The sequence below is a fragment of the Thrips palmi genome, unplaced genomic scaffold, assembly GCF_012932325.1.
Source record: "Thrips palmi isolate BJ-2018 unplaced genomic scaffold, TpBJ-2018v1 HiC_scaffold_18, whole genome shotgun sequence".
Classification (NCBI taxonomy): Eukaryota; Metazoa; Arthropoda; class Insecta; order Thysanoptera; family Thripidae; genus Thrips; species Thrips palmi.
In genome coordinates, this window is record NW_023144627.1 from 14307868 (window position 1) to 14330369 (window position 22502).

Here is a 22502-nt window from a genome sequence, read left to right on the forward strand (position 1 = left end):
AAGGTTCTCTACTAGCTCCCAAGCAGAAAATTCCCCAAGTAGCATCGGTGATGAAGCTTCATTCAATTCAAATCTAATATCACTGCCTCGTCTTCCCCCTCGCCCGTCTAATGTGATCACAAGACTACAACTTTTGGTTTTCGTCGCTAGACTGCCGTCTTGTAAAAAACAAACACACAACGTTCGGCTTTTGTTTTGAGTCGTCTGCTATCTGTCCTGTCCTTGCGAACCGAGCCGCTGTTTGTACGAGCCATCGATCGATAATGACAGCGTTTACAGTGTGTACGAAACTGTTTTCTTTACTCTTGCTTACGGACACGTTGTAAACGCGCTTCGGCCGTCCTGGTGGTGTTCTCGGTGCGCTTGGACATGCCGTAATGACACGGAAGTCGGTCAAGTTTTCCGCGGGGCTCCGACGTCCCTGGAAAACAAACTTATTGAGACGGGAAACCGACAAGAAAACAGGACCCAATCCCATTTTCTTGAGTGCGTCATGTGCTGAGCGGTGGTCGAGCCTAAGAGACAAATTTTCCTTCAAGTCAGATTCAGAGCTGGTCGACTATCTTCTTACGCTAGGCGAAGCGCAGCCACAACCGAGGTGAATACTAGCAGAAAAGCTCTTGTTTACAAACATGTCTTGATGGGTGGGGAAATGGTTGTGAATTCCATGCTTCTCTTCTCCATCCCCTCGTTGTCGATCTGCTTAAATAATTATGAAATAATAAGTTTTATGTCTACTTTTCAGTACATCTGATCAGGAGTTGGATGGCGGATGGGGCTCATCTAGTCGCAGTGGAAGGAAGAAACGGGGTCCATCTTTGAAAGCTGTTCTTCGTCGTAGTTCTCGTAAACAAGTTTCAAAATCTGATTTTAATGCTGAGTTAATTGAGAGTGAAGAGTACCATTCTGATGAAAGTTGCCACTCTGTGACACTTTCTGAGGAAAATAAGAAAATAATTGAAAATGATTCAAGACCGTCAAAGTATAAAGAATACAGTGCTCTCTTATGCAAGAAACGATTTGATTCCCAGTCAGAAGCAGTTAATCAATCCAACACTCATGAAGATAAAGTAGCCAAAGCTAATCAACTGAATGAAGAACTTGCCCTTCTTGTTGAGACTGTGGCACTGCAACCACAGAAACAAAATGAAATTGAGCTGTATGAATTCAAAGATGATTCTCAGTCAGAAAGTGGATTGGTACACAGGTCTTCCTCTGCTGAAAATAGTAGTAACACTCAAAAAGTCAGCCATCGCCGATGGAAATCATATCATAAAGATAAAAGAAAATGGAAACAGTCATATGCTGCTATTTTACCTAAAGAAGAACAGCATCCTGAAGTTAAGCAAAAAACTGCAGAATCTTCTCACCACAATACAGAAAATGAGAGAAAAATATTTAAAGCTTTTAAGAAAAATCGCATTTTGACTGCCTACTTGGATTCTCAAAATAAAATATCTGATACCTGTTCTAAAGATACAAGTTCTTCCAAGAGAGATGATGGGGAAGTCTCAAGCAATGAACAAGAGGATAAGCTCGACAAAGTAATTGCTGAACCCAGCAGTAGGAAGGTAGTTGAAGACATTGTTGAGAGAGGTGACTCAGTGAAAGAAAAAGAGGATATAAATGATGCACAAAAAGAAGTTGTTTCCAGTGGTAAAGAAAATCAAAGTAAAACTTCACCCTCTAGTGAACCTGTTTTTATTGAAGTTGGTGAAAGAGTCAAGTTAAAAAGAAGAAGAAGGAAACTTCTTCAAGATTCAAGTGACCCATCTTCAACGACTTCCCCTGTTAAGGAAGATGACGCTACCAGTATAGGAGATTGGAATACAACTGACTTGGAAAGGCATCATCGTAAACAAAGGAGAAATTGGAAGTAGGTGTTTGGATTTTTAGTCATCTAAGTGTTCACTCCTTGAAATTTACCTCTATAATAACCTTTAAATTTTACAGAAAATCCCTGATAAATTACGACCTAGATGATAATGAGATGGATTCTAAAAACAAGAAATCAGTCCCCGATTCACCTTTCAGTTCATCCAATATAACAAATGAAGAAGGCAATAATTGTAAAACCACAGGAGTGGAAACTGTAAGAGAGCCTGAATTAACTGAGGAAGAAAACTTAAAAAAGGAGACTTGTAGTGGTGTGTCACGAACTATTCCGCAAGAATGTGACAGCAATGAAAACGATCTTGATGTGTCTCAAATTAAACAATGCTCTCAATGCTATTTGAGACATTCTCAACAAATTTGCCCTGTACTTCATCCAATCCATGTGAGTATAATCATCCTAAAACTTAATAGCTTCTCTTAAGACTTAACTTTTGAGTTACTTCTATATTTTAAAATGTGGGTCAAATGCAGGTTGTTGAAGATTTGATAACCTTTGAACAGTGGCAACTGCAATGCCAAGTGCAAGTACGTTGTTCTGTTATTGAAGCTCCTCGTCCCAAACTGAGCCGAATCAAAAAATCTGCTCCAGGATCCCAAGACGAAGATGAAAAGACCAAGTAAGCATTAAATTTGCTAGAAGCTAGTTCATGTTATTTGTTCCTTCCAGAATTTTGCTTATAATTCTCTAAATTCTAGGGGGCCTGTGTCTGCCAAAGTCATCAATGAGTCTACTCGGTCCTTTGCTGAAGAATCATTGCCGGCAGTGCTGGAGCTAAAGGTTGTTGATGAGGAACATGGCAAAAGTGTTGTGGCCAGAACGGCCATAGCTCAGTACACTCAGTTCGGCCCGATTGTTGGGTCTCAAATTCATGAAAAGGAAATATCTGACGAATCAGACATGAGACATATATGGGAGGTTTGTACTGTTCATTATGGAACTTCTTATTATCGTAACTGTTATAAGCATGACAAATTGAATAACTTTCAAATTGTATTGTAGGTGCTGGAGGACAAAACTGCTATTTATCTGAATACAGAGGATTCACAAAAGTCAAATTGGTTAAAGTTCATGAGACCAGCACCTGAAAAAGAAAGCCGTAATATTACGCTTGTAGTGCGGAATAAGAAACTTTTCTTTGTTTCGATTGTTGATATTTCTATTGGAAGTGAACTACTGTATTGGGCTGATGACCATATAACATCATGGTCTAAGAAGAAAATTTTAAAATCAAGTATGTAATAATATTTAAAGAAATATTTTTGGGGGTAAAATTTGTGGCCCACATAATGTTACTTCTGTATTACAGGTTGTGGAGGCTGCAATATGCGATTTGCACATCCTCTTTACTATAGAACTCACTGCGCTGTTTTCCATGATCCACTTCACAGCTTAACTATCAGAAAGTATCACTGTAAGATATGTGGGGAAGCAGTGATGGGGAAAGAGAACATCATGAAACATGCAGCCGATCTTCATGAGGGTCGTGGGGCCTACCAATGTCAATATTGTCATAAGGTGAGGTGTACTGTGCAGAGGTACAAGTGGTGATGTTCTACAACCTCCTACTTGTTCCTTAATAATTTGAAGAAAATATTGAAAACCCTCAATTATGTGTTACAGTTCTTCTTAAGGCTGAACTATTTGGAGATGCATAGGACTTATGGGTGCTCATCCAATCCACATCGGACACGTCCTTTGTGCGACTTTTGCGGCCGTTATTTTTGTCAACCTCAAAAATTGAAGGTGCATATCAAACGCATGCACAGTGATATGAATGAAGTTTTACGTGAATTCCAATGCAAAAGCTGCTTGAAACTTTTGGGATCAAGAGCCGCCCTTCAAAGGCATTTCAAAGAAGTTCACCACAGAGATGTTGTGGTTACATCAAACTGTGATCGCTGTGGAAAATCATTTCAGAATCGAAGCAATCTTAAAATACATATGCTTACTCATTCTGGCGTCAAGCCGTTCAGGTAAAAAGAAATGTTGGTTAGCAATGTCCCATCTTTCTTTAATGCATCTGTATGTCAATTTTTACCTCTTATTTTTTAATTGGAACAGGTGTCAACAAGATGGCTGCTCAGCTGCTTTCACTACCAAACAGTGCTTGCAGTTTCACTACAAGAAAGCTCATGGTCTATCTGAAGATGCTTTACCTCGGATTGAGCGTTCAATTGCGTACACGTTTGATGCATATGCTGGTGAAGGTGCTGATGGAAGTGGAAAACCTGTTAAAGAAGATGCCAAAAAACCCCAAAGAACTTTACGGAAAGGCCGTAAGTCTAGTGCTAAGTCACAAAAACATTGCACTACAGAGGTGCAACCAGAACATTCCGAAAATCAGTTGGAGACATCTGAGAGTCCACATAAAACTGCAGAACAGGATTCAGCTGAGTGTGCCGAACCTCTTCAGGTATTGTTTGATAATTCTATCTATATATCTTATCTAAATATCATACGTTTTAATAACTGAACATTATTTTCCTTGCAGGTTGATCATTTAATGGAGCGTACCTCATTCATGAGTACAGTCGATCCTGTCCCAATTTCAGACCTTTCAGTGTCACAAAAATATATTGATCATGTACCTCATGGAAACCCTCTTTCCTCAGCTGATCCATTATCTCATGGTACGTCTTCCTGAATTCAAAAATTTTTTTTGAATGAAGTGGTTGCTGTTAATTTTGTTCATTAATATACCCTTTCTTCAAGGTTCCGATGAAAGGCAAAGCGCCAGCGGCAGGGTGCTTACTCCATTGAGAAATGTCACTATACAAGTGCACCCACATGCGGATGAGGACTATCATGGCCACCATGTTGCTTCAGTCATGCCCAGCCGTTCCCAGAGTCATTCTCCTCAACATGAGATCGGTACTTCACCCAGTCAAGACCTGCAATCAATTAGTCAATTTCGTTTGGAAAATAAAGGTCACAAGAAGTGGTTGGGAGAAGTGATAGAGGTAGCTGAAGAAGCAGCTGCTGCTGCCATGCGGTTATCACCACGGCTCTCTCCTCATGTAAAACGAGATCTTTATGACTTTGATGATAACAAAGTTAAAAGTAAATTGCAGTACATGGAAACTTCTGTGAGACAGGTGCGTCCTTTTTTAAATAATTATTTGCAAACTTGCATATTATTATTATTATTATTAAGACTCTTACAATGAAATTTCTTTTTTTTATGTTCAGGATATTCAAATTGACACAGGTTTAGGACGTAGTAAAACAGCCTCTGCATTAGCACCATTTCATCATCCAGAGTCTGCTAGCCTGTTGGTGGAAGCTGCTTTGGTTGCAGCCGAAAGAGATATATGTTGTACGTCTCTTTCTACAAAGTCCTCACCAGATGGCCTGACTCGTTCTCCAGAACCAATCCTTCTGCCTCACAATACTTATTGTGTGCGCTCACCCCAGCATGAAGAACCCCCAAATTTGACCTACTATACTCCAGACCCCTCTTCAGCCCCAGCCTATTTAATGACCCATTCTTCAAGTTCACATCCTCATCTTCATCAGTTGGATACATACATGGGTCCGCCTAGGCTGTATAGTGCTCATGATAGTCACCAACTACATCATCTTCCTCTTCCTCAGGTAGAACAAACGACTTTTCTGGTTGTGGACTTTTCTTACCTCAGTGTGGTTATTATTTGTAACCAAACCTAAGTTGTAAGATTAAAATAAATTCTTGTTTTTAGCGGCCACTTTCGAGTGATGAAGATGGAGGGGTTGACTCAGATTGCAACTCAAGAAGTGAATGTGCTCAAAACCTGAGCCTGAATATGAAAGACAAAAGTGGTTCTCATCCAGACTCTTCAACAATCTACAGTGCGCCCAGTCAACATTCCGAGCTAGCAGTTCGTCCTTCCATATATCAAGACCATGTTTCTGTTCCGCATCAAAATGATCTCAGTTTCTCAGGAGCTATGGTAGTGTCATCTCCGCAGTACCATTTGTATGATCTCTCACCTGATCGTCAACGTTCTGATATTTCCGTCACTGATCTTACTGTGAACAATCGAAGTGTTTCTCAGGAGTACAATTCTTATGAGGATTTGGGTGGCAGTGTTGATCTCTCTGTGCCACGTAGTCATGCTCATGATGGCCATGAACTTACTCCTTCACCTCCAGGGTACAGTACAACTCTTCCTCACCCATACGATTCACCTCATTGTGTCTCAACCTATTCACCTCATCCCACTCCATACCAGAGTTCACCTCTCCAACGTTCTCATGTTAGTTCTTCATCTAATAGCCCCAATGCTCCTCCCAGCCCAGGCCCAGCGCACTACCACACTTACCCTCCTTATTACTGATAAGTTTAGCCTGCTAAAATTCCACTTTAAAGAGATGTGTCTCTCTTGTCTACCCTCTTATGTTGTTAATACGCTTGCCCCTGGGGAGAAAAGATGGTGGGGAGGTGTGACATAGGTGGCAGTAAATAGTTGCAAGGACTTGGCAGAGTTGTAGAAATTTGCCCACCTTATGTCACTTATTTATTAGCTATTTATTAACTACTTTGCAACTTGCCATTAGGTCACACCACTTGCTTTTTTTTCCCAGGGGCAGTTCTTCTCATATTTGTCTAGTCTTTTTGAAATGTGTTCATTTAGTAGTTTGTTGTTGTTAATAATTTCTTGTCTGTTTAGCCTCGTTCCATAAGATATTATTTTAATGTTTAATATTGAACTTTTAAATATGGCTGTGATTTGTATTGAAATAACTTTGTTGCTTTCTACCTAGAAAGAAGCAGGTTTGGAATCAACACCAAATCACCATTGATGCGGTGATAATTCAATGTTGATACAAAGTCTGGTTCTCTTTACGAACTGTATCATTATTTTATTTTCAGTAGAAATTTTTCTGATGTCTTAATTTGTTTTTCCAAAAGTACAAAGTTTTGCTCCTAGAAACACGCTTACTTAAGCCTAAAGTCTCACTCAGTCTTGTGGTAATCAATTTGGTCTTGATCTCTTAATAGTACTTTGTGGCAACTGTTAGCAATGGGTAGAGAAATATACCACACAAAAAAAATATAGAATTGTCTAGTCACGTAAAAACTTAAGAACTGGCTTCCTCCTAAGTGCCAAGTTTGCATGTGAACCCATTTTTACAAGCATGTTTCACCTGTTCATAACATTTTCATGGTTTGCCTCTTTATTTTATTTATTTGCAGTGGAGTATGATCCTCCACTCTTTGCTTTCAAATGTCATTATGTTATGATCTACCTGACCTGATTATGCTTATTTGTGCCAAAAATGTGTAACTTTTCCAATGAAGTACTACTATTCTAATTCTTTTCTATTTGTATTCAATTATTGTGACTTTGCTGTCTAATTTGAAGTGATTTTTTTTTTTGTAGAAATTCATCATGTTACAGGGGTGAAATTAATTTAGTACAAAATAGATGCTTCGATCATTGCGTGTATTTCTGTGTTTGTTACCTGACAGTGAGCATGTAGAAAATGATTAACATTTAATACCAGAGATCTGGGAGTTGCAGCTTAAAACAAAAGCCAGGCCAAACACATCAGTTTTCTATACCATGAAGCACTCCTTAAATCTTGTATTCAACAGAAAATAAAATTACACTAAGTTATAACATAAAAGCATAATTGATTAAAACCTTATTATTAAAAACCTTCTAGACTTAAGCACTTTATCAAGTCTTGACAAACTTAAAGTGTTTTTATAGTGGAGATGATAGATTTGGAGTGATAGTTTCCCAAATGTTCTTTAAGGTCCTCCTCAAAGAAACAGCGAATATTTTTATGTGGACAAAGACTGCAGGGGAAGCTTGGAGTCAGACGATGTTCTTGAGTATAATGTCTATTCAAATTAGACTTAGTTCTTGTTTGCTTTGAACAAATACGACATTCATATGGTAAGGAATTTGTGTGAAGACGCTTGTGAACAATTAATGTCTGCTTCACACCAAAGGACATTGGACATTCATCACATTTGTGTGCGCGGAGACCCTTATGAACTAACTTTACATGCTCATGCAAGGCTCCTTTCTTGATATAGGCCTTTCCACACTTGTTACATTTATGATGAGCATAATTCGTTCTGTGGGGCTCTTCTATAGTTCTCCGTTTGCTGCCGCTAACGCACTTGTGCAGTGCCATCGACCATTCAGTGTCAAACCAAGAGCGACATCGAGTGCATTTCATTTTCCATTGCTTAACAACACTGCAAGAAAGACAGGATTCACTTTTAGGCAGGAAAGGAATTGACAATTCAATACTGAATATATTAAATACTTACTCTTTTCCCTTGGATTTAACCATTTTTTCAGCATTCTTTTTATTACTTTGCATTGCTCTTGCAGTGCTCTTGCTTCGAGTGAGAGGACTTCGTGACTTCTCTACAGGTTCAGATTTATTTTGAGAGTTTCTCGATTTTGCTAACTTTATATTTAACTTGTTCTTTAAACAGGAGCCTTCCTTTGATACATGCTTTTTAATGGCCTCACTGTTAAGTGCCAGTTCGCCTGTAAAGAGCAGGAGAATAATGATGAAAGATAGAGCCACGAGAGGAAATTGAACATGGACATGGTAGGCAAGACCAGGGGAACTATGAAGAAAGGGAGAAATCAGGACCAAAGACCTGATCAAACAGGAATCTTATCTAAGATTTTCCCCCTTTTTAACTCCCTTTGTTTGACAGATTCATCAAACTTACTATTTTGTGGGAGGAGGCTGAAAATTAAGCCAAATTAATATTATTATTAAACCTTATAATAATATGACTGTAGTGGACTAGTAAGAATCTTATCAACATACACACTAGGTTTGTTGAGATGCAGGCTTAATGCAGCAGCTGAAGTCAATGTTTCGTCCAAAGAAGATTCATTTGTTTCAACCACACGACTTGTATTCAGTCTTTGACTCCGACGGCTTTTGTTCATCTCTACATGGTCATTAGAACTATGTGGTTTAAGAACGTGTTCATCGATATGGCTCTCTGTTTATAGGGAAGCACCAGAAAACCAGTATAATAACTGATAATAAAAAATTGAAAAGAGACACAGGTAAATAGAGATACCTTGAAGAGAAACTTGGGAAATTTCCCCACTATGAGCAGTAAAAGAACCATTAGAATCTTGAGTCAGTCTGCATCAGGAATAGGTAATAGAAATGTTACTCCAGCAATGAATGAAGAAATAAATTAAAGGGAAAAGCATCAGAAAATAAAAGGACGAGCCCTTAGGCAGCATACTAACCTGTGCCATGGAGAACAAAAATCAATTACTCCTGGTGAGCTATCAGGTGATACATTTTCCAACCATGAAGTTTTTTTAGCTTGATGTTTTTTCTCTCCTGATAGCTTGTCTTGCTTATTTGATGAGACAGTGTGAGAAAGGGAGGATTCTTCTGGATCTGATTCATGTGTTGGATTCTTCCGTATTTTTTTCTTAATGAGAATGGCGTTACTAGTAGCTTCTGAATTAGCTTCAAACATATCAGGGGAGCAGTCATCGGTAATTGAACTTTCGCAATTCCTTAAGGAACAAGAGGCTTTCTCGACCAATTCTTGCAATGTCTCACAGTTATCAAGGTCAGAAACTTCTTTCTTTTTCTTATTCCTTTGGATCTTGCCTTCTCCAGTATTTAAACCTATCTGCTGTTCATTCAGTGCAGGTACATTTTCTGAATGACCCTCAAGTACTGAAGCATCATCTTCCTTATGCGTATGCAATGAGCTGTTATCATTATTGCATATTTCTTCCAGGGCTGATTCAGGCTGTGCTCTCTTTTCTTGTTTTCTTTCTAAGCTGTTTGAGTCTTCTACAGTACCATCAAACAAATCAGGAGAGTATTCATTAGTACTCAAGTTTTCACAATTCTTCAGGGAAGATGAGGCTTTCTCGACTAATTGTTGCAGGGTTTCACTGCAAGCTACTTTGCAATCCTCCATTGTTTGACTCGTTTTCTTCATCTTCCGGTCTACCCTGTTGAAATTTTTCTTGAGTTCATTCAATGAATTTTCATGATTCACTGTAGAATCTTCAAGGGTAGTAACATCAATATACTCATTCGTATCATCAGACGTGCAACGGTAGTCATCAGTTTCATTAAGGTGGTCGCTGTCACTGCAATTTTGTTCAGAATCCAAAGGGACGTTCCCATCTTTGGTTTTCTTCTTTTCAACTGAACTCAATCTTTTATCTCCTAATTGGCACTTGGGACTAGAGAAGTTTTTTTCTGGATGCCTTCCAGATGGAAGGTGCAAAATCTCTTCATTTGTTAATTGCATTTCAACACTTACCTTTTTTTTCTTGCTGTGGACCTTCTTTAAACTTCCAATTTTATTAAGTGACTTTGAGCTTGTGCATGTTGGCAAATCATCTGATGCACACATAGCATCACTTTTCAAACTAGTTTTCCTCTTATTGTCCGTTTTCCTTTCCTCCTTCACCTGATTGAGTTGCCTCCCTTTCTCATTTTCAACCACAATTTGCTCATGCTTATCCATGGAATCCTGCTCAATTCCACTGTTCAGGAGTTCATCAGTGCTCTTCTGCAACTTGATAGTTTTCTTAGACAACTTCTCCTGGTCCCTTTCATTTTTTTTCTTTTTTCTTTTATTTTTTTTCTCTTTAGTCTTTTGACTTTTTCTTTCTTTGACCCTCTTTTTCTTTTTACTCTTTTTATTTATTAAGGTGGCAGTAGGTGGTTCAATATGATCTATAATCTGCAAACTTTCATCAGTGTCTGAATGCGTAGCATTGACTGGACTACTACATCTTTTTTTTTGGTTGGCAGTTGATAGACCATTGTTACTTGGCAAAATCTGCTTTAATAATAACAGCTGGCTAGAGCTTAAAGGGCTTTTCTCTGAAAATTCATTTCTTTTTTTAGAACACTTATCGCTCTTCAAGTCAGAAGGTTCAAAAGGTCCAGAGAGGTCAGAGAGTTCAGAAAGTTTAGATGATCCAGATTTGTTGTTACATTTTCTAGAACTTCTACATGAAGTTCTTTTCTTCCTTGACTGATTTCTATTGTGAGAAGAGATCAAATCAGCAGCTTCAGTTATGTCATTAGAACTAAATTCATCACTACTGCTTTCCAAGCATTTCTCTGACATTCCCAAAGTAGATACAGCATCACTGAGGAATCGATTAATAAAATCCTTCTTTGCAGACTGAGTTTCAGTTGAGTTATTTCTAAGTGAACAAGAATTACCTTTAAGCACAGAGTTATCTAGAGAAGAAAAGTTCCATTCTTCATGATGCCCAGGTATGTTGCTAGGTTCACTAAGATCTGAGGTATGACCAACGTCAACAATGGGAGAGTACTCATCGAGTTGTACACAGTGATCAACATGAGCATCAGCATCCAGGCTTCCAGTTTTATATTTCTTCGATGCAGGACCCTCAGAATCCGGGGGGCTTTGTCTTTTTCTTTTGACCCTGTCCATTTTGGCTTCTTCAGTGTCTACAGAAGGCAGAGGCACATCATGATGGACAGTGATAACTTTTTTGGAATGTTGTGAATTGCCCTAAACACATAGAGGACACAATACTCACTATATCCATCAACTCAAATAAATATATATTGAGTATTTCAGCTACTCACATGATTGTATTTTCTTGTACGTCTTGATTGAGACTTTGACGGAACTTTCAATTTGAGAATATCTCCATCAACTGTCCTTGGATCCACTTCAGGGTATGTTAAAGATTCATCTGATAACAGGATAACAGAATAAAGAAGAAAAATGTACTAATTGTGTTGATACAAAAGACAGGAAATAAAATACAAAAGACCTACCTCCAAAGAAGGACCGATCTTCTACAAACAACTTTCTTCTTTTTCTTTTAGACTTTGGTTGACTATCGGCTGCAACACCCATGTGGCTACTTCGATTATAACATCAGATTTTACTCAAAATTCATGATGTATGGCTTCAAACAAACGTGTCTGAAAGTCGGCTGAAAATGGGAGGAACATGGAACATGTAAACAGCAACACAACCTCAACACACACAATCTTGCATAGCGCAGGAAAAAAGGACTGTTACTAAAGTTGCTGGATGAACGTACACTTAAACGAGTTCATTGTGGGATTTAAAGACCATCTTGGAATATACAAATGTGGGCAAACGCTCACCTTGTGCTTACAAGCGCTCACCCAGCAGTAGTAGTAGCAGTCACAGCAAGCCGAACGGAACTGCCAGCAGGAAATCGAACTATAGGCACTTATGGAGTAACGTATCTAATCATACCTTTCAAACGAGTTAACACAGCGATTCTATGAATTCTACCGAGATGTCATTGAGTGTCGTAGTTTCTGAAGTCTAAAGAATTGTAAACGTTAAAATGAGGTTACGTCTTACGTCTGTTGCTTGCCGCATGAAAGCGGAGGATGCAAAATTCAGCAATCGTTGGTTTCTCAATTTCTCATGTGCGGAGAAGGGAGAGGGGAAGTGGGAGGGGCAAGGGGTCGGTCGGGGTGGTGGGGGTTAATAGGTCTCAAAGGGTTAAGAGTTCTGTCTGCTGTCATTGTGACTTTCGGAATCTGAAACTTCCAAAGATTAGGCTCGGTGAGTCAAGGCTGCAGCTGAAGACCTTTTGCTTAATTCTTTGACACGAGGTGCCGCGTGCTTGGTGCCCTGCTCGTGTGTCCATTCATGAGCCCCGCTCAAATTTATGCTGTCTGCTGGTACACTGGTGAAAGCGGTGGTGTTGTGAAAAGAAAAACAATTATATAAGACGCGTCTCGTTGTGTTGCTTCACTTGTCTGTAGACTGGCGTCATTGACTCCACACGAGCATGTTCAACGCTCTTTCCAACGGCCTTTCCCGTATCGGTATTAACTTGGGCGCCCGTGGTAGATCTTGTGACAGTGTAAGTGGTGCGATAGCACTTGGACATTAATTAATTTACGTTGTGCTGGACAAGACATATTGGTGTCTTTCTTACTGAATCATTGCTCGTATTGACTTTGTTGCGTGGACTTCCCCGAATGGTTGCCCTTGTGTAGAAAAAAGAATAGTTGTCATAGTTTTGAAGTTACATTTGATGATAGAGTACCTTGGTCACGCAGGCCATGTCGCTGCTGCATGATGTGGATGTACCAACGAAGAAGGCAACGTTTGCCATGGCATGCTTTTGGGCACCAGATGCATTGTTTGGAGCCACTCCTGGTGTGATTCGCACCCGAGTGGGTTATGCTGGAGGCACTAAGGAGGGCCCGACTTACCGCAGCTTGTAAGTTGAGGTTGCGATATAGCTTCAATTTTTCCTTTTGTCTTTTCGTTTTGTAATTTATCAGGGTTTATTGTTTACAGAGGTGACCACACAGAATCGATCGATGTTGATTTTGATCCAACAGCTATCACATATGATAAGCTATTGGATATTTTCTGGAACAATCACGACCCCACAGCACGAACAACTAAGCAGGTGAGGTGATGAAAGTTTTGATTGTATTTGAAGATTATTAATGTGATGGTGACGGTGATGATGGTGTCAAACAATTTAATAATAATTTTTTTAAACATCAATTTTACAGTACACTTCCCTTATATTCTTCCATGATGATGACCAGAAAAAACTGGCAGAGCAGACCCTAAAAGAGCAAGAAGGAAAACAAAAATCTCCCATTGTTACACAAATTCTACCAGCAGGAACTTTCTGGGATGCTGAAGAGTAAGTGACAGTTCCTGTTATTTTAACTTATCTTTCTCACCCTTTTCTCCAATAATTTTCTCCAAATAACTGTTTTTGTGACATTTTGTCTATGTTATAGCTACCACCAGAAGTACCGTCTGCAACAGCACGATTGGCTCATGAAGGCTATTGGGATGAAGTGCGGGCCCAAACTGAAGACATCACATGTTGCAGCACGTCTCAATGGATATGTGATCGGCCGAGGAGGTGTTGCCCAGTTTGAAAGAGATGTTGCAAGACTTGGGCTCAGCGATGAAGTGGCTGATTTTGTCCGCAAACTTTGTATTAAGTACGAAAATGCTGGTCCGTTCTGTTAGACTTGAAGAGCATGGGTTTAAGTAAATCTTGTTTGAAAAAAAAATGAACTTATTTTCTTTCACTGAGTGACAATAATCATCGCAATACTTGCCCACCATTTTTAAGCTTTTGATTTCACTAGTAAATCTTGTCTTATCAACAACATTGATCAATGTAAGTTTCTGCTGGGAAAAAGAGAAAAAAACTGCAGTTGAAATGTGCTGTTTACATTTGCATTTAATTGCTAGCAGTTTTATGGCAATATTTAGTGCTTATGTAAAAAAAACTAAGTTCAAGTAAAGTTACCAAAAAAAAGGATTTAAGTTCTAAAACTATTTTTAATATGTTTTTTAATTGTTGTCTTGTTTCCATTTTACCTCAATGTTAACTCAATCGTCCAGTTCATTAATTGTTTACTTGTTTCTCTGATTTGATCATGTTTATTTCGTTTTGATGTGTGCCTTATTACTTAAGTACAGGTTTAAAAAATTGTGCCTCTGCTTTTTTATTCCATTTTCCTATCCTTTTATTTACCCTCTTTACCAAAACAACTTAGCAAAAGGTCTGAAGACAGACCGCTTAGACAGAACTAAAGACAATCACACTCCTTTTGTAATTGGGTGGTACCACCCAGTAGCGCAACCAGTCCATGCAGAGTCAGCGTCTTTCTGGGAGTTTGAAGACTTCTCAAGATGACAAGCTGCCAGCACCTGTCAGGCAGGTTCCCGAGTAAACATTGGACTTGTTTGTCGAGGCTCTCGACTCGACCCTCACCGCAGGCGCGTCGGGGGGCGGGGGTCATGACCCCTCCCCCTTTCGCCCTGCCCCTCATAACGCGCCTGATGGGTAGGCAATTTATCGCGCAGTCCGCCTGCGAGTGGGCAAAGAGTGCGACACGGCCCGTCCGTTTTTCGAGTGTGGATCCGCGGCCCTCACCGTTGGGGCTGCGAGGCACCGGAGGCACCGGCACCCCGCCGCGTAACACCACTAGGAAGCGGCTTGTCTGGCCTGGTCGCCCATTCATCAGAGGAGTCGGGTCATGTTGACGTACGCGACCATGGTGGAGGAGGAGGGGGCGACTGGGCATCCCCAGCCCACCCAGCCCTGTGGGCACTGCCGCCCAGTCGGACCACACGCGATCCAAGGCCTGGGCTGGCTGGAGTGGACGACGCTAGCCACTCCGAGATCGGTCGCGGGCCGAGACGGTTAACTCCCCGACTGCTGGGCTGCTCGCAGATTGGCTGGCTGCCGCCATGACGCCGCTCCACGACGTGGCCGTCCCCACCGAGAAGGCCACCTTCTGCATGGGCTGCTACTGGGCCCCCGAGTGCACCTTCGGCGTCCTCGCCGGGGTCATCCGCACCAGGGTGGGGCACGCCGGCCCGGAGGCGGCCTCCTTGAAGTAAGTCGCACGTACCAAAACGATTTGGGATGGGATGGGATTGCCCGTGGTCAACCAGACTGGCCGCCCGCTCTGTGGGCCGCGACGGGTTGGTGGCCTACCTAGCAGGCGCTACAGTCCTTCCCCCGCTAACGTCCTGCTTGGTGTGGCACTCTTTCAGGGACGAGTGCCATGAAGCTATTGAAATGGACTTCGACCCCTCGGTCATCTCTTATCGACAGCTCCTGGACGTGTTTTGGCTGCACCACGACCCCACGCTGGACGTGCCCACGGAGGTGAGTCAGGGTCTGTCCGTGTGGTCGTCGCGCTCATTGAAATGGAGTCTCAGCAATCGCCTTGCTTCAGTACGCGTCTGCCATCCTGTACCACAACGCTGCCCAGCGCGAACTGGCGGAGCGCAGCGTGGCGGAGCAGCGGTGCCAGAGGGTGCAGGGCACAGTCCGCACCAAGGTGCTGCCGGCCGCGGTGTTCTACGACGCGGAGAGGTGGGTGTGCGCTGGTGTGCCAGTGCCGACATCGCATATCACCGTGTGACTTACATTCGTTTCCGCTCCAGCAAGAACCAGAAGTACCGGCTGCAGCAGCATCCGTGGCTGATGGAGGCGGTGGGTCTGACGGGCCCCAGCAGCGCGGACCCCGCCACGGCCACCGCCAAGAAGGCCGTGTCCCTGCAGTCCCTGCAGTCCTCGCACGTGGCCGCGCGCCTCAACGGCTACGTCGTGGGCGCGGGCGGCGCGGCGCAGTTCGAGGAGGAGGTGGCCAGCCTGGGCCTCACCCCCGCCGCCACCGAGTACGTCAGCAAGTTGATCCGAGAGCACCAGGCCAGCCAGGGGGCTGCGACGGTCTGCGCCGGAGCCTGCTCGCTGTCCAAGCCTGCTGAGAACAGCAACCCGACCCCGACGTAGTCGCCCCGCGAGCATCCTGGCTTTGGACGTCACCTCATTGGCAAGCTAAGACTGATTCACATTCCAGACGGGTGGGGATTTCAAGGCAACTCCGTACAGATGTCGGCTTTGGAAACGGGTGGCTCAGGACCAGGACGGATCCGCGGTCTGCTTCGCTAACTTTGCTGGACGCGCCCTGGTTTGGCATTTGTCATACACTCTATCATGCAGTTGAAACGAAACAGCAAAGTAGAAAAAGCATCGGGGCTTCCCCGCTTCCGTAAGTCCAAAGAGGAAGGAGCATTAGGAAAAAATAAGAATCACTTCAAGTTTAAAGAAAGAAAAAACATTTATTGCTTCATATCATTTTTAAAATTATTGTAAGAAAAAAATGCTTTCACAAGAAAAGATTATCTGTCTGAATGAGCAACATCAAAAAGAGACTTCTCAAAACATGGGAGATCGCATGCTTATGAATAATAAAAGGAAAAAAAAATAATTCTTTTATGATGAATAGTTGTAAGACATACAAGTTACCAGCAATAAAATCAACATCCCTATGGCAGAAGATTTCCGCGTCTTATGTTTAAAAGTTACACGACAAAGAAAGGAAGTATTTCAAAACAGGCATATGGTTATTGACACATATGTAGAGGAGGCAAAAATAAATTTGCCATTCAAATATTCAACCACAAGAAACTTGTCCAAGTTTCCTGTTTCACTACTGAACATGCATTACACAATCTTCATACAAAACAACAGAGTAGCTCAAACACACTCACTCTTTGTAGAAAAATGGATTCCAAAGAGCAAGATCTGATGAAACAGGAAGGTATGATGTGCTTTTCCAGCACATTTGAGGACAAGCTCAGTGCTCCGCCACAGGAGACAGTCCAATGATGTATTCTCAGTTGGAAAAATACATTTAATATAATCCAATTGGAGCAATTGATCGAAAAAACTACCAAATGGATGTTACATTACTCTTCCAACATAGGTGCTGAGCAATACCCACACATGCATCTAAATGATTTTGATAAAATGCCTCAAGTATCCCCCTCAAGATACTAAAGTCTTCCTGTTTTCCCTGCTGGCATATTCTGGCACCAGTATGAAAATATTTCCTATTTTTCTTTGCCAGATGTATGCAACCCTTTATCCCTGATTACAAATAAAACAGCATGATACATTGAGCCATTTTGTCAAAAAAACAGCATATTCTCCATCAATATGCAAATGAAGTCTGCATTGTTGACACCCGCCGCAAACTTGAAACCCTCACAATCAGTTTGCTTCATTGCATTAGTTCCAAAATGTACCAAGCATGATTTCATCCATGACTCTTACTTGATGTTTTCCACTTGGTAAAAAATGATTCTATGTGCTCTATTGAAATGCCTGTAAAAATATATACATTATTCAATACTGTTCACACGAAAAGGAAATTCACATAATTGAACCGTGGTACTTACCAATAGCTTTTGAAACACCAATTGGGCTAAAGCCGCTGAAGCCATTAGCTTCCATCCAGTCATGTCCAGTAAGTAGAGTCACAAAGCCAGCTCTTGAGTCCTTGTTGTAAGACAGACTACTTTGATGGTTTAAGTAATGACAACATTCTAGCACTTGGAAGTATGACCTTGAAAATAAAATGATAGCTCAGTCACAGGTTCATTGACTATGAAGTAAGTAAACAGAGGAAATGAAGGCTTGTTATATTTACCATGCTTCACGAGCCTTTTGCTTTGGATATGAAACAAGTGGCAAACGCAATGCTTCATGAGAAGTTTGAGCTCGTAAGAAACGGCTACCTTTTTGAAATTGGAACTCCAGCCAGCGAATAGCATCACGTGCTAAAACACTTTCCCGTTTCAACTGGTCTAATGCTGACAACACTGTAAAAGTTAAAATAAATATTTATTAGTCACAAGACACCTGCAATTGTTATTCTTTCTAATGTGATGTTAATATCTTACCAATTGATGGCACAACCATGATAAACTTTCTACTGGCCATTAGTTGACCAACCAATTGACAGTACTTCGTTAAGGCATCTACATCCAAAACCAAATAGGGGGAAAATGATGCTCCTTTACTACCCCGCTTGACAGAAGTCTCTAGATTCTGGACTTCTGCTCTCAGCCAAAGTTGCCCCATGTTATGCATCACCTCTTCTCTTCGTTGCAGATCTACACCCGGGCTAACAGGCTGTCCCTGGATAGAAAAAATAAAAATCAGGTTTGAAGAGATTGCCTTTAGAACACACATCTGATAACTTTTATTAACTTAGGTTTTATTTACTCACAGAATCTTTAGTTTCCTTGCAGACACTAAATTTGTGGGATACCTCATCGTATTTCACACCAGTTTCAGGCACTGATTGAAGAAAATCACAAAACGAGACAAGTCTTCGAGTCCTTAAAAGAGCCTAGAAATAGGAAAAAGAAATACATTACATTTTTAAGTTAGATACAATTTCAAAAGGGCAATAAATATATTTTGTGGCATACCTCTTCCTTCGGGTTCAAACGATTTTGGCGAATCAACTCCCAATCTAAATTTTCATGAGCTGATGCCAAAATTGATAATTTTTGTAACTGCACATCTTCTGGTAGAGGTATTTTGCATTTAGATTCGAATATTGAACGATGCTTCAGAAAAGAAGCAGCAGTGGCATCTGAAAAATAAGACACGATAATAAACAAATAATGCATGGATTAGGTGATCACTCAAAAAGTACTAGGCCCTTCCTCACCTTTTTCTAAGTCTTTCATATCAATGTTAACAAAATTAACAAGATCCACAAGCTTTTTTAAAACATCCAGTGAATCCTTGCCACAAGCTTCAACAACAGGCTTGTCTCCTTGCAACCAATCAATGCAAACTTTTATGGCTGGGAGAAGACTTTCTCCACATACCTGCTCTAGGACATCAGCAGGATTTGCAGGCTTAAAAAAACAAAACAAGATAAGGTTTAAGATAAACTGATTACAATGGATTTATGCAAATATAATGTTTATAAATTTACCTCTTGAGTTGAAGTTTCTAGCTGAATGTGTTTACCCGTGTGACCATTAGTCAAAGAGCTGCGAAATTCATTTGTAAATTAAAATGTTAACATGCAAAGGGTAAGCCAGGCTGGGATGATAACCAGGTAGCCCAAAAATTCCAAGACCAATTGGATGCACTAGTACCACAAGACGACAGGACTGAAAACTTCCAATTTGTTTTGGGGTTTTTGGAACACCTGATTCTTTACTAAATTCAATCACATCTCCAAACTTACACAGACTTGGCAAGAGACTCGATTTCTTCCAAAACAACAACATCATCATCGTTGTCATCATTTTCTTTGCGATTTTCTAATCCTTCTTCGTCAGAGCTTAGATCCAATACAATTTCCTCATCTTCACTTATGTCAGATGATCCAGAGCCAATATTAAATTCCTCATCTGCAGAAATAAAAGTTAATGAAAAATCTATTTGGCAGTATTTGATATTATCATGACAGAATAAGCTATACCATTGCTTTCACCAGAATCATCAGAAGAGTCACACTGCCTTTGACGGCGCCTAACAACTCTCTTGCGCCTCTTTGGCTTTGTATCAATTGCTTCCTCCGTTTCACCATTTACTGCATTGCCATTTATACTGTCATGGTGACCATTCTCCTTTCTGCATTCGGTTACATCATTTACAGCAATTTCATCTGTGTCACTGCACTTTCCATTGACTTTGGGTGCATTGACATTCAGCTCTTCAACAGTTGGCAAAGACAAATTCAAGACTGAATCGACGAAATGTTCTTGAACTTGTTGTACCAAGATACAAAATACTGCCAATAGGAAAGCAACTAACGATGAAACATGGTCAGAGCCTGGAATGAAGCAGAGAATATAGGATGATGTTCTGGTCCAACATCACAAAAATGCCACACAAAATGCAAAGATGCCTCACCTTTTTTTCTAAGCTGTAAAAGGCAGATTAAAGATACCACAACTACCTTTAAAACCATATCCTTAGAGAGGTGAGAGGGGAAGTTTTCACGTGATCTCGTGAAGTACGTAGCTTCACTTTCAGGTGGCTCAACAAAACTCAGGCACAGACGAAAATCAAGCAATGTTTGATGGCACAACTACAGAACAAGAAAAATAAGAAGTTTTTTTAGGCTCAATAACCAGAGAAAAATGTAGAGCTAATAAGGAGTTCCTTTGAACAGGACATCTGACTGAACTCATGGCACTTACATCACTGACATTGGCGACAGGTTTTTTATCAAAAAACCACAGATCAGCTAGTAAAAGAAAGTGAGCAAGGAATTGCTGAATGTGGTCCTGAGCTTCAGACAGCTGACCTTCCCCTGGGTTGGAGCAAACGCATCGCCATAGAGCTGACCCACAGCTCACTGCCTTTTCTTGGTGTACTTTTAAAGCACTTCGTTCCAGGGATCTCTTCAAATTACCTTCAGCCCCTTCAAATGGCTGAGAGCACATCAAACTGAAAGGAAGAGGACAACAAATAGTAAGTACCTTTTCACATCTCAATTTCAGGACAAGACAAATATAGCAAATTCTTACCATCTCATGTAATAGTACACAGCATCTAAATTGCAATTTGTACTCAATGACAAAGTGCCCAACTGATTGTGTGGCATTCCAATTGCTGGATTCCAAGAAAGTGCCTGAAAAAAAAATCACTTGAATCACACTATTGCTGTAATAGCAGAATATTATCATCATCGAGATAGATAAGATACCTGGTGATAGTAACGGTATGCCATATCATAACTACCACTCTGAGGAATATCCATGAGATATCTATTTAGATCTCCCAAGCACACAAGGCATCGATGAACAGAATCACGGGCAGCTTCGAGCTGTTTGGAGGATGGGGGCAGCTTGCCTGGAAGGGAATGAAGCCACTCATAGTTAGAAGCCATTACTAGCAACCACTGGACATAGTTAAGGCATCACTTACTTTTCCCATAATCTTGGTCTGGAAACACCATGGGGAAGTCAATGCATCCTGATGTAATGCCATATTCAATTTGAAGGCATTGGAGGAGATGGTGGTAAAACCCTATGCCACATTTTATATGCAGTAGGAGCTGTGAGCATTCATCAGGCATCCACTGACAATCCTGCAACATAGAAATAACATCTAGTTTAGAAGTCCTGCGACAGGATTAGAAAAAATTTATTTCAAATCTGTTACAGCAAAGTATATTCTGAGCTCAAACCTTTCTCAGCCGCTTTGCAGTTGAGACATCTTCATAGAAGCCTTTCCTCCATAAAACTTCTTCAACTTTACGCCTTTGACTCAGGAGACTTGAAAACACTAGTCGCTCCGCAATCTCTTTGAGCTTGTTTCTAAGTACCTGAGCCTCAACAGAAAATAAATCTCCTGTTGTCTTTGCATGGCTTCTTATTTCGTCAAGTTGACGTGTAGTGTCCATTAAATTTCTGTTAGAGATAGCAAAACCAGGGAAGATTATGAATTTGTGCAGTTGCGAAGTTTTAAGTACGTTCTTCACCAACCATCTAATCATAACGAACTATCCTAAAAGCTCCAAGAACAGTTTTAAACTCTATAAGAAACAATAAAATTGGTGCATAAGTGAATTTAAATAAAGTAAAACTGTTCTAAAATGACAGCACCCTCTCTTTCACAGAGAGAACCCTATACAGAGTTAGGTTAAACAGTCCCCAAAACAACTTTAAACAGACAACACCATCACTAAACTGTCATTTTACTGAAACGACATGAAAGGCTACCGTGAACCATACCCTTAGAAAGACGTTTAAATATGAAGGAGTTCGGTAAATGTGATGTCGCAACACGAAATGTGTTGCGCGAAGGTCGGTAACACGAACCTGTACAGACGACGTGAGACTTCAACACTCTCGTTTCGAGGGTCAGAAATGGGGCTGAGTGACTTATTCATCGTGTCAGCTTGGAGAAAACTTCCAATTTGATGCATATAACAGGGATATCGGTCGCGTCATCGGGACACAAACCAACAAACACATCATATCATTTTTCAAAGCAATACACCCCGACACACACACTACCCGCCGAGCACACCTGCATGCAATTGCAATGGCAATGTGAATGAGGAATCGTTTTCATATTGCTGTTCGGCTGATCGACAGGTCCAGTTGCGCGGCTAGTCTAAGTCATCTCCGGCCCGGGGGAATGCCCACTTTAAGTTTCGTTCTTTTTTCTGGCTGTTCACCTAGTTTTACTTCCATTACCTAGCTTTGAACCTCGATCGCCTGTTTCATTTCACGAATCTTTGCATGATCTGTGTAAACGTGGGTGGAATCGGGATAATGGCACTCAAA

General features: G+C 41.0%; 5 protein-coding genes across 15 annotated transcripts; 3 read left to right on the forward strand and 2 right to left on the reverse strand.

The window, feature by feature from the left end:
• The first annotated feature begins 210 nt into the window (after positions 1-210).
• On the forward strand, positions 211-7287 carry LOC117645328. Its single transcript, XM_034385425.1, has 13 exons — positions 211-598; positions 746-1876; positions 1954-2278; positions 2368-2513; positions 2593-2812; positions 2897-3128; positions 3204-3412; positions 3518-3870; positions 3959-4310; positions 4389-4527; positions 4610-4992; positions 5087-5491; positions 5596-7287. Exons 1-13 carry the CDS (start codon positions 378-380, stop codon positions 6211-6213), a joined length of 4734 nt encoding a protein of 1577 aa, XP_034241316.1. The 5' UTR covers positions 211-377; the 3' UTR covers positions 6214-7287.
• A 17-nt stretch (positions 7288-7304) lies between these two features.
• Positions 7305-12294, reverse strand: LOC117645329. Of its 8 annotated transcripts, none has more exons than XM_034385431.1 (9): positions 12240-12294; positions 11675-11835; positions 11480-11589; positions 9124-11402; positions 8946-9013; positions 8684-8864; positions 8583-8599; positions 8166-8391; positions 7305-8090 (listed from the first exon to the last, which is right to left on the reverse strand). In XM_034385431.1, the coding sequence occupies exons 2-9, from the start codon at positions 11754-11756 to the stop codon at positions 7577-7579; spliced, it is 3477 nt and encodes a 1158-aa protein (XP_034241322.1). In that variant the 5' UTR covers positions 11757-11835; positions 12240-12294; the 3' UTR covers positions 7305-7576. The 8 variants fall into 8 exon arrangements, with proteins under 8 accessions (XP_034241322.1, XP_034241317.1, XP_034241320.1 ...); XM_034385426.1 differs by having other exon boundaries at positions 12129-12287; XM_034385429.1 differs by having other exon boundaries at positions 12035-12271.
• Positions 12295-12336: 42 nt separating this feature from the next.
• Positions 12337-14261, forward strand: LOC117645334 (peptide methionine sulfoxide reductase-like). 3 transcript variants are annotated; one of them, XM_034385438.1, is made up of 6 exons: positions 12349-12446; positions 12650-12750; positions 12950-13113; positions 13194-13308; positions 13418-13554; positions 13655-14261. In XM_034385438.1, exons 2-6 carry the CDS (start codon positions 12676-12678, stop codon positions 13890-13892), a joined length of 729 nt encoding a protein of 242 aa, XP_034241329.1. In that variant the 5' UTR covers positions 12349-12446; positions 12650-12675; the 3' UTR covers positions 13893-14261. The 3 variants fall into 3 exon arrangements, with proteins under 3 accessions (XP_034241330.1, XP_034241329.1, XP_034241328.1); XM_034385439.1 differs by lacking the exon at positions 12650-12750 and having other exon boundaries at positions 12337-12446; XM_034385437.1 differs by lacking the exon at positions 12349-12446 and having other exon boundaries at positions 12453-12750.
• An 864-nt stretch (positions 14262-15125) lies between these two features.
• LOC117644731 (peptide methionine sulfoxide reductase-like) lies at positions 15126-17486 on the forward strand. The gene is made up of 5 exons (XM_034384345.1): positions 15126-15274; positions 15435-15549; positions 15620-15759; positions 15831-15879; positions 17373-17486. Exons 1-5 carry the CDS (start codon positions 15126-15128, stop codon positions 17484-17486), a joined length of 567 nt encoding a protein of 188 aa, XP_034240236.1.
• LOC117645331 (protein SMG5) lies at positions 16489-22269 on the reverse strand. 2 transcript variants are annotated; one of them, XM_034385435.1, is made up of 17 exons: positions 22032-22269; positions 21398-21620; positions 21136-21298; positions 20915-21060; positions 20736-20839; positions 20406-20655; positions 20116-20293; positions 19694-20035; positions 19445-19610; positions 19187-19244; positions 18914-19106; positions 18669-18835; positions 18464-18586; positions 18135-18372; positions 17882-18053; positions 17631-17797; positions 16489-17556 (listed from the first exon to the last, which is right to left on the reverse strand). In XM_034385435.1, the coding sequence occupies exons 1-17, from the start codon at positions 22136-22138 to the stop codon at positions 17489-17491; spliced, it is 2865 nt and encodes a 954-aa protein (XP_034241326.1). In that variant the 5' UTR covers positions 22139-22269; the 3' UTR covers positions 16489-17488. The 2 variants fall into 2 exon arrangements, with proteins under 2 accessions (XP_034241326.1, XP_034241325.1); XM_034385434.1 differs by having other exon boundaries at positions 19682-20035; positions 22032-22268.
• Between the last annotated feature and the right edge of the window lie 233 nt (positions 22270-22502).

Excerpts from the sequence above, each read along its gene's own strand:
- LOC117645328 (XM_034385425.1), top strand. The coding sequence starts at position 378 with ATGACACGGAAGTCGGTCAAGTTTTCCGCGGGGCTCCGACGTCCCTGG. Across the intron at positions 599-745 it reads GAAGCGCAGCCACAACCGAG|TACATCTGATCAGGAGTTGG; the intron begins GTGAATACTAGC and ends TCTACTTTTCAG. Across the intron at positions 2,514-2,592 it reads GACGAAGATGAAAAGACCAA|GGGGCCTGTGTCTGCCAAAG; the intron begins GTAAGCATTAAA and ends TCTAAATTCTAG.
- LOC117645329 (XM_034385431.1), bottom strand. The coding sequence starts at position 11,756 with ATGGGTGTTGCAGCCGATAGTCAACCAAAGTCTAAAAGAAAAAGAAGA. Across the intron at positions 11,590-11,674 it reads AGATCGGTCCTTCTTTGGAG|ATGAATCTTTAACATACCCT; the intron begins GTAGGTCTTTTG and ends TCCTGTTATCAG. Across the intron at positions 8,091-8,165 it reads GTTAAATCCAAGGGAAAAGA|TGTTGTTAAGCAATGGAAAA; the intron begins GTAAGTATTTAA and ends TCTTTCTTGCAG.
- LOC117645334 (XM_034385438.1), top strand. The coding sequence starts at position 12,676 with ATGTTCAACGCTCTTTCCAACGGCCTTTCCCGTATCGGTATTAACTTG. Across the intron at positions 13,114-13,193 it reads GGCCCGACTTACCGCAGCTT|AGGTGACCACACAGAATCGA; the intron begins GTAAGTTGAGGT and ends TATTGTTTACAG. Across the intron at positions 13,309-13,417 it reads CAGCACGAACAACTAAGCAG|TACACTTCCCTTATATTCTT; the intron begins GTGAGGTGATGA and ends TCAATTTTACAG.
- LOC117644731 (XM_034384345.1), top strand. The coding sequence starts at position 15,126 with ATGACGCCGCTCCACGACGTGGCCGTCCCCACCGAGAAGGCCACCTTC. Across the intron at positions 15,275-15,434 it reads CCGGAGGCGGCCTCCTTGAA|GGACGAGTGCCATGAAGCTA; the intron begins GTAAGTCGCACG and ends GCACTCTTTCAG. Across the intron at positions 15,880-17,372 it reads ATCCGTGGCTGATGGAGGCG|CATATTCTCCATCAATATGC; the intron begins GTGGGTCTGACG and ends TCAAAAAAACAG.
- LOC117645331 (XM_034385434.1), bottom strand. The coding sequence starts at position 22,138 with ATGCATCAAATTGGAAGTTTTCTCCAAGCTGACACGATGAATAAGTCA. Across the intron at positions 19,611-19,681 it reads TGATTCTGGTGAAAGCAATG|ATGAGGAATTTAATATTGGC; the intron begins GTATAGCTTATT and ends TTATTTCTGCAG. Across the intron at positions 18,373-18,463 it reads GCAAGGAAACTAAAGATTCT|GGACAGCCTGTTAGCCCGGG; the intron begins GTGAGTAAATAA and ends TTTTCTATCCAG.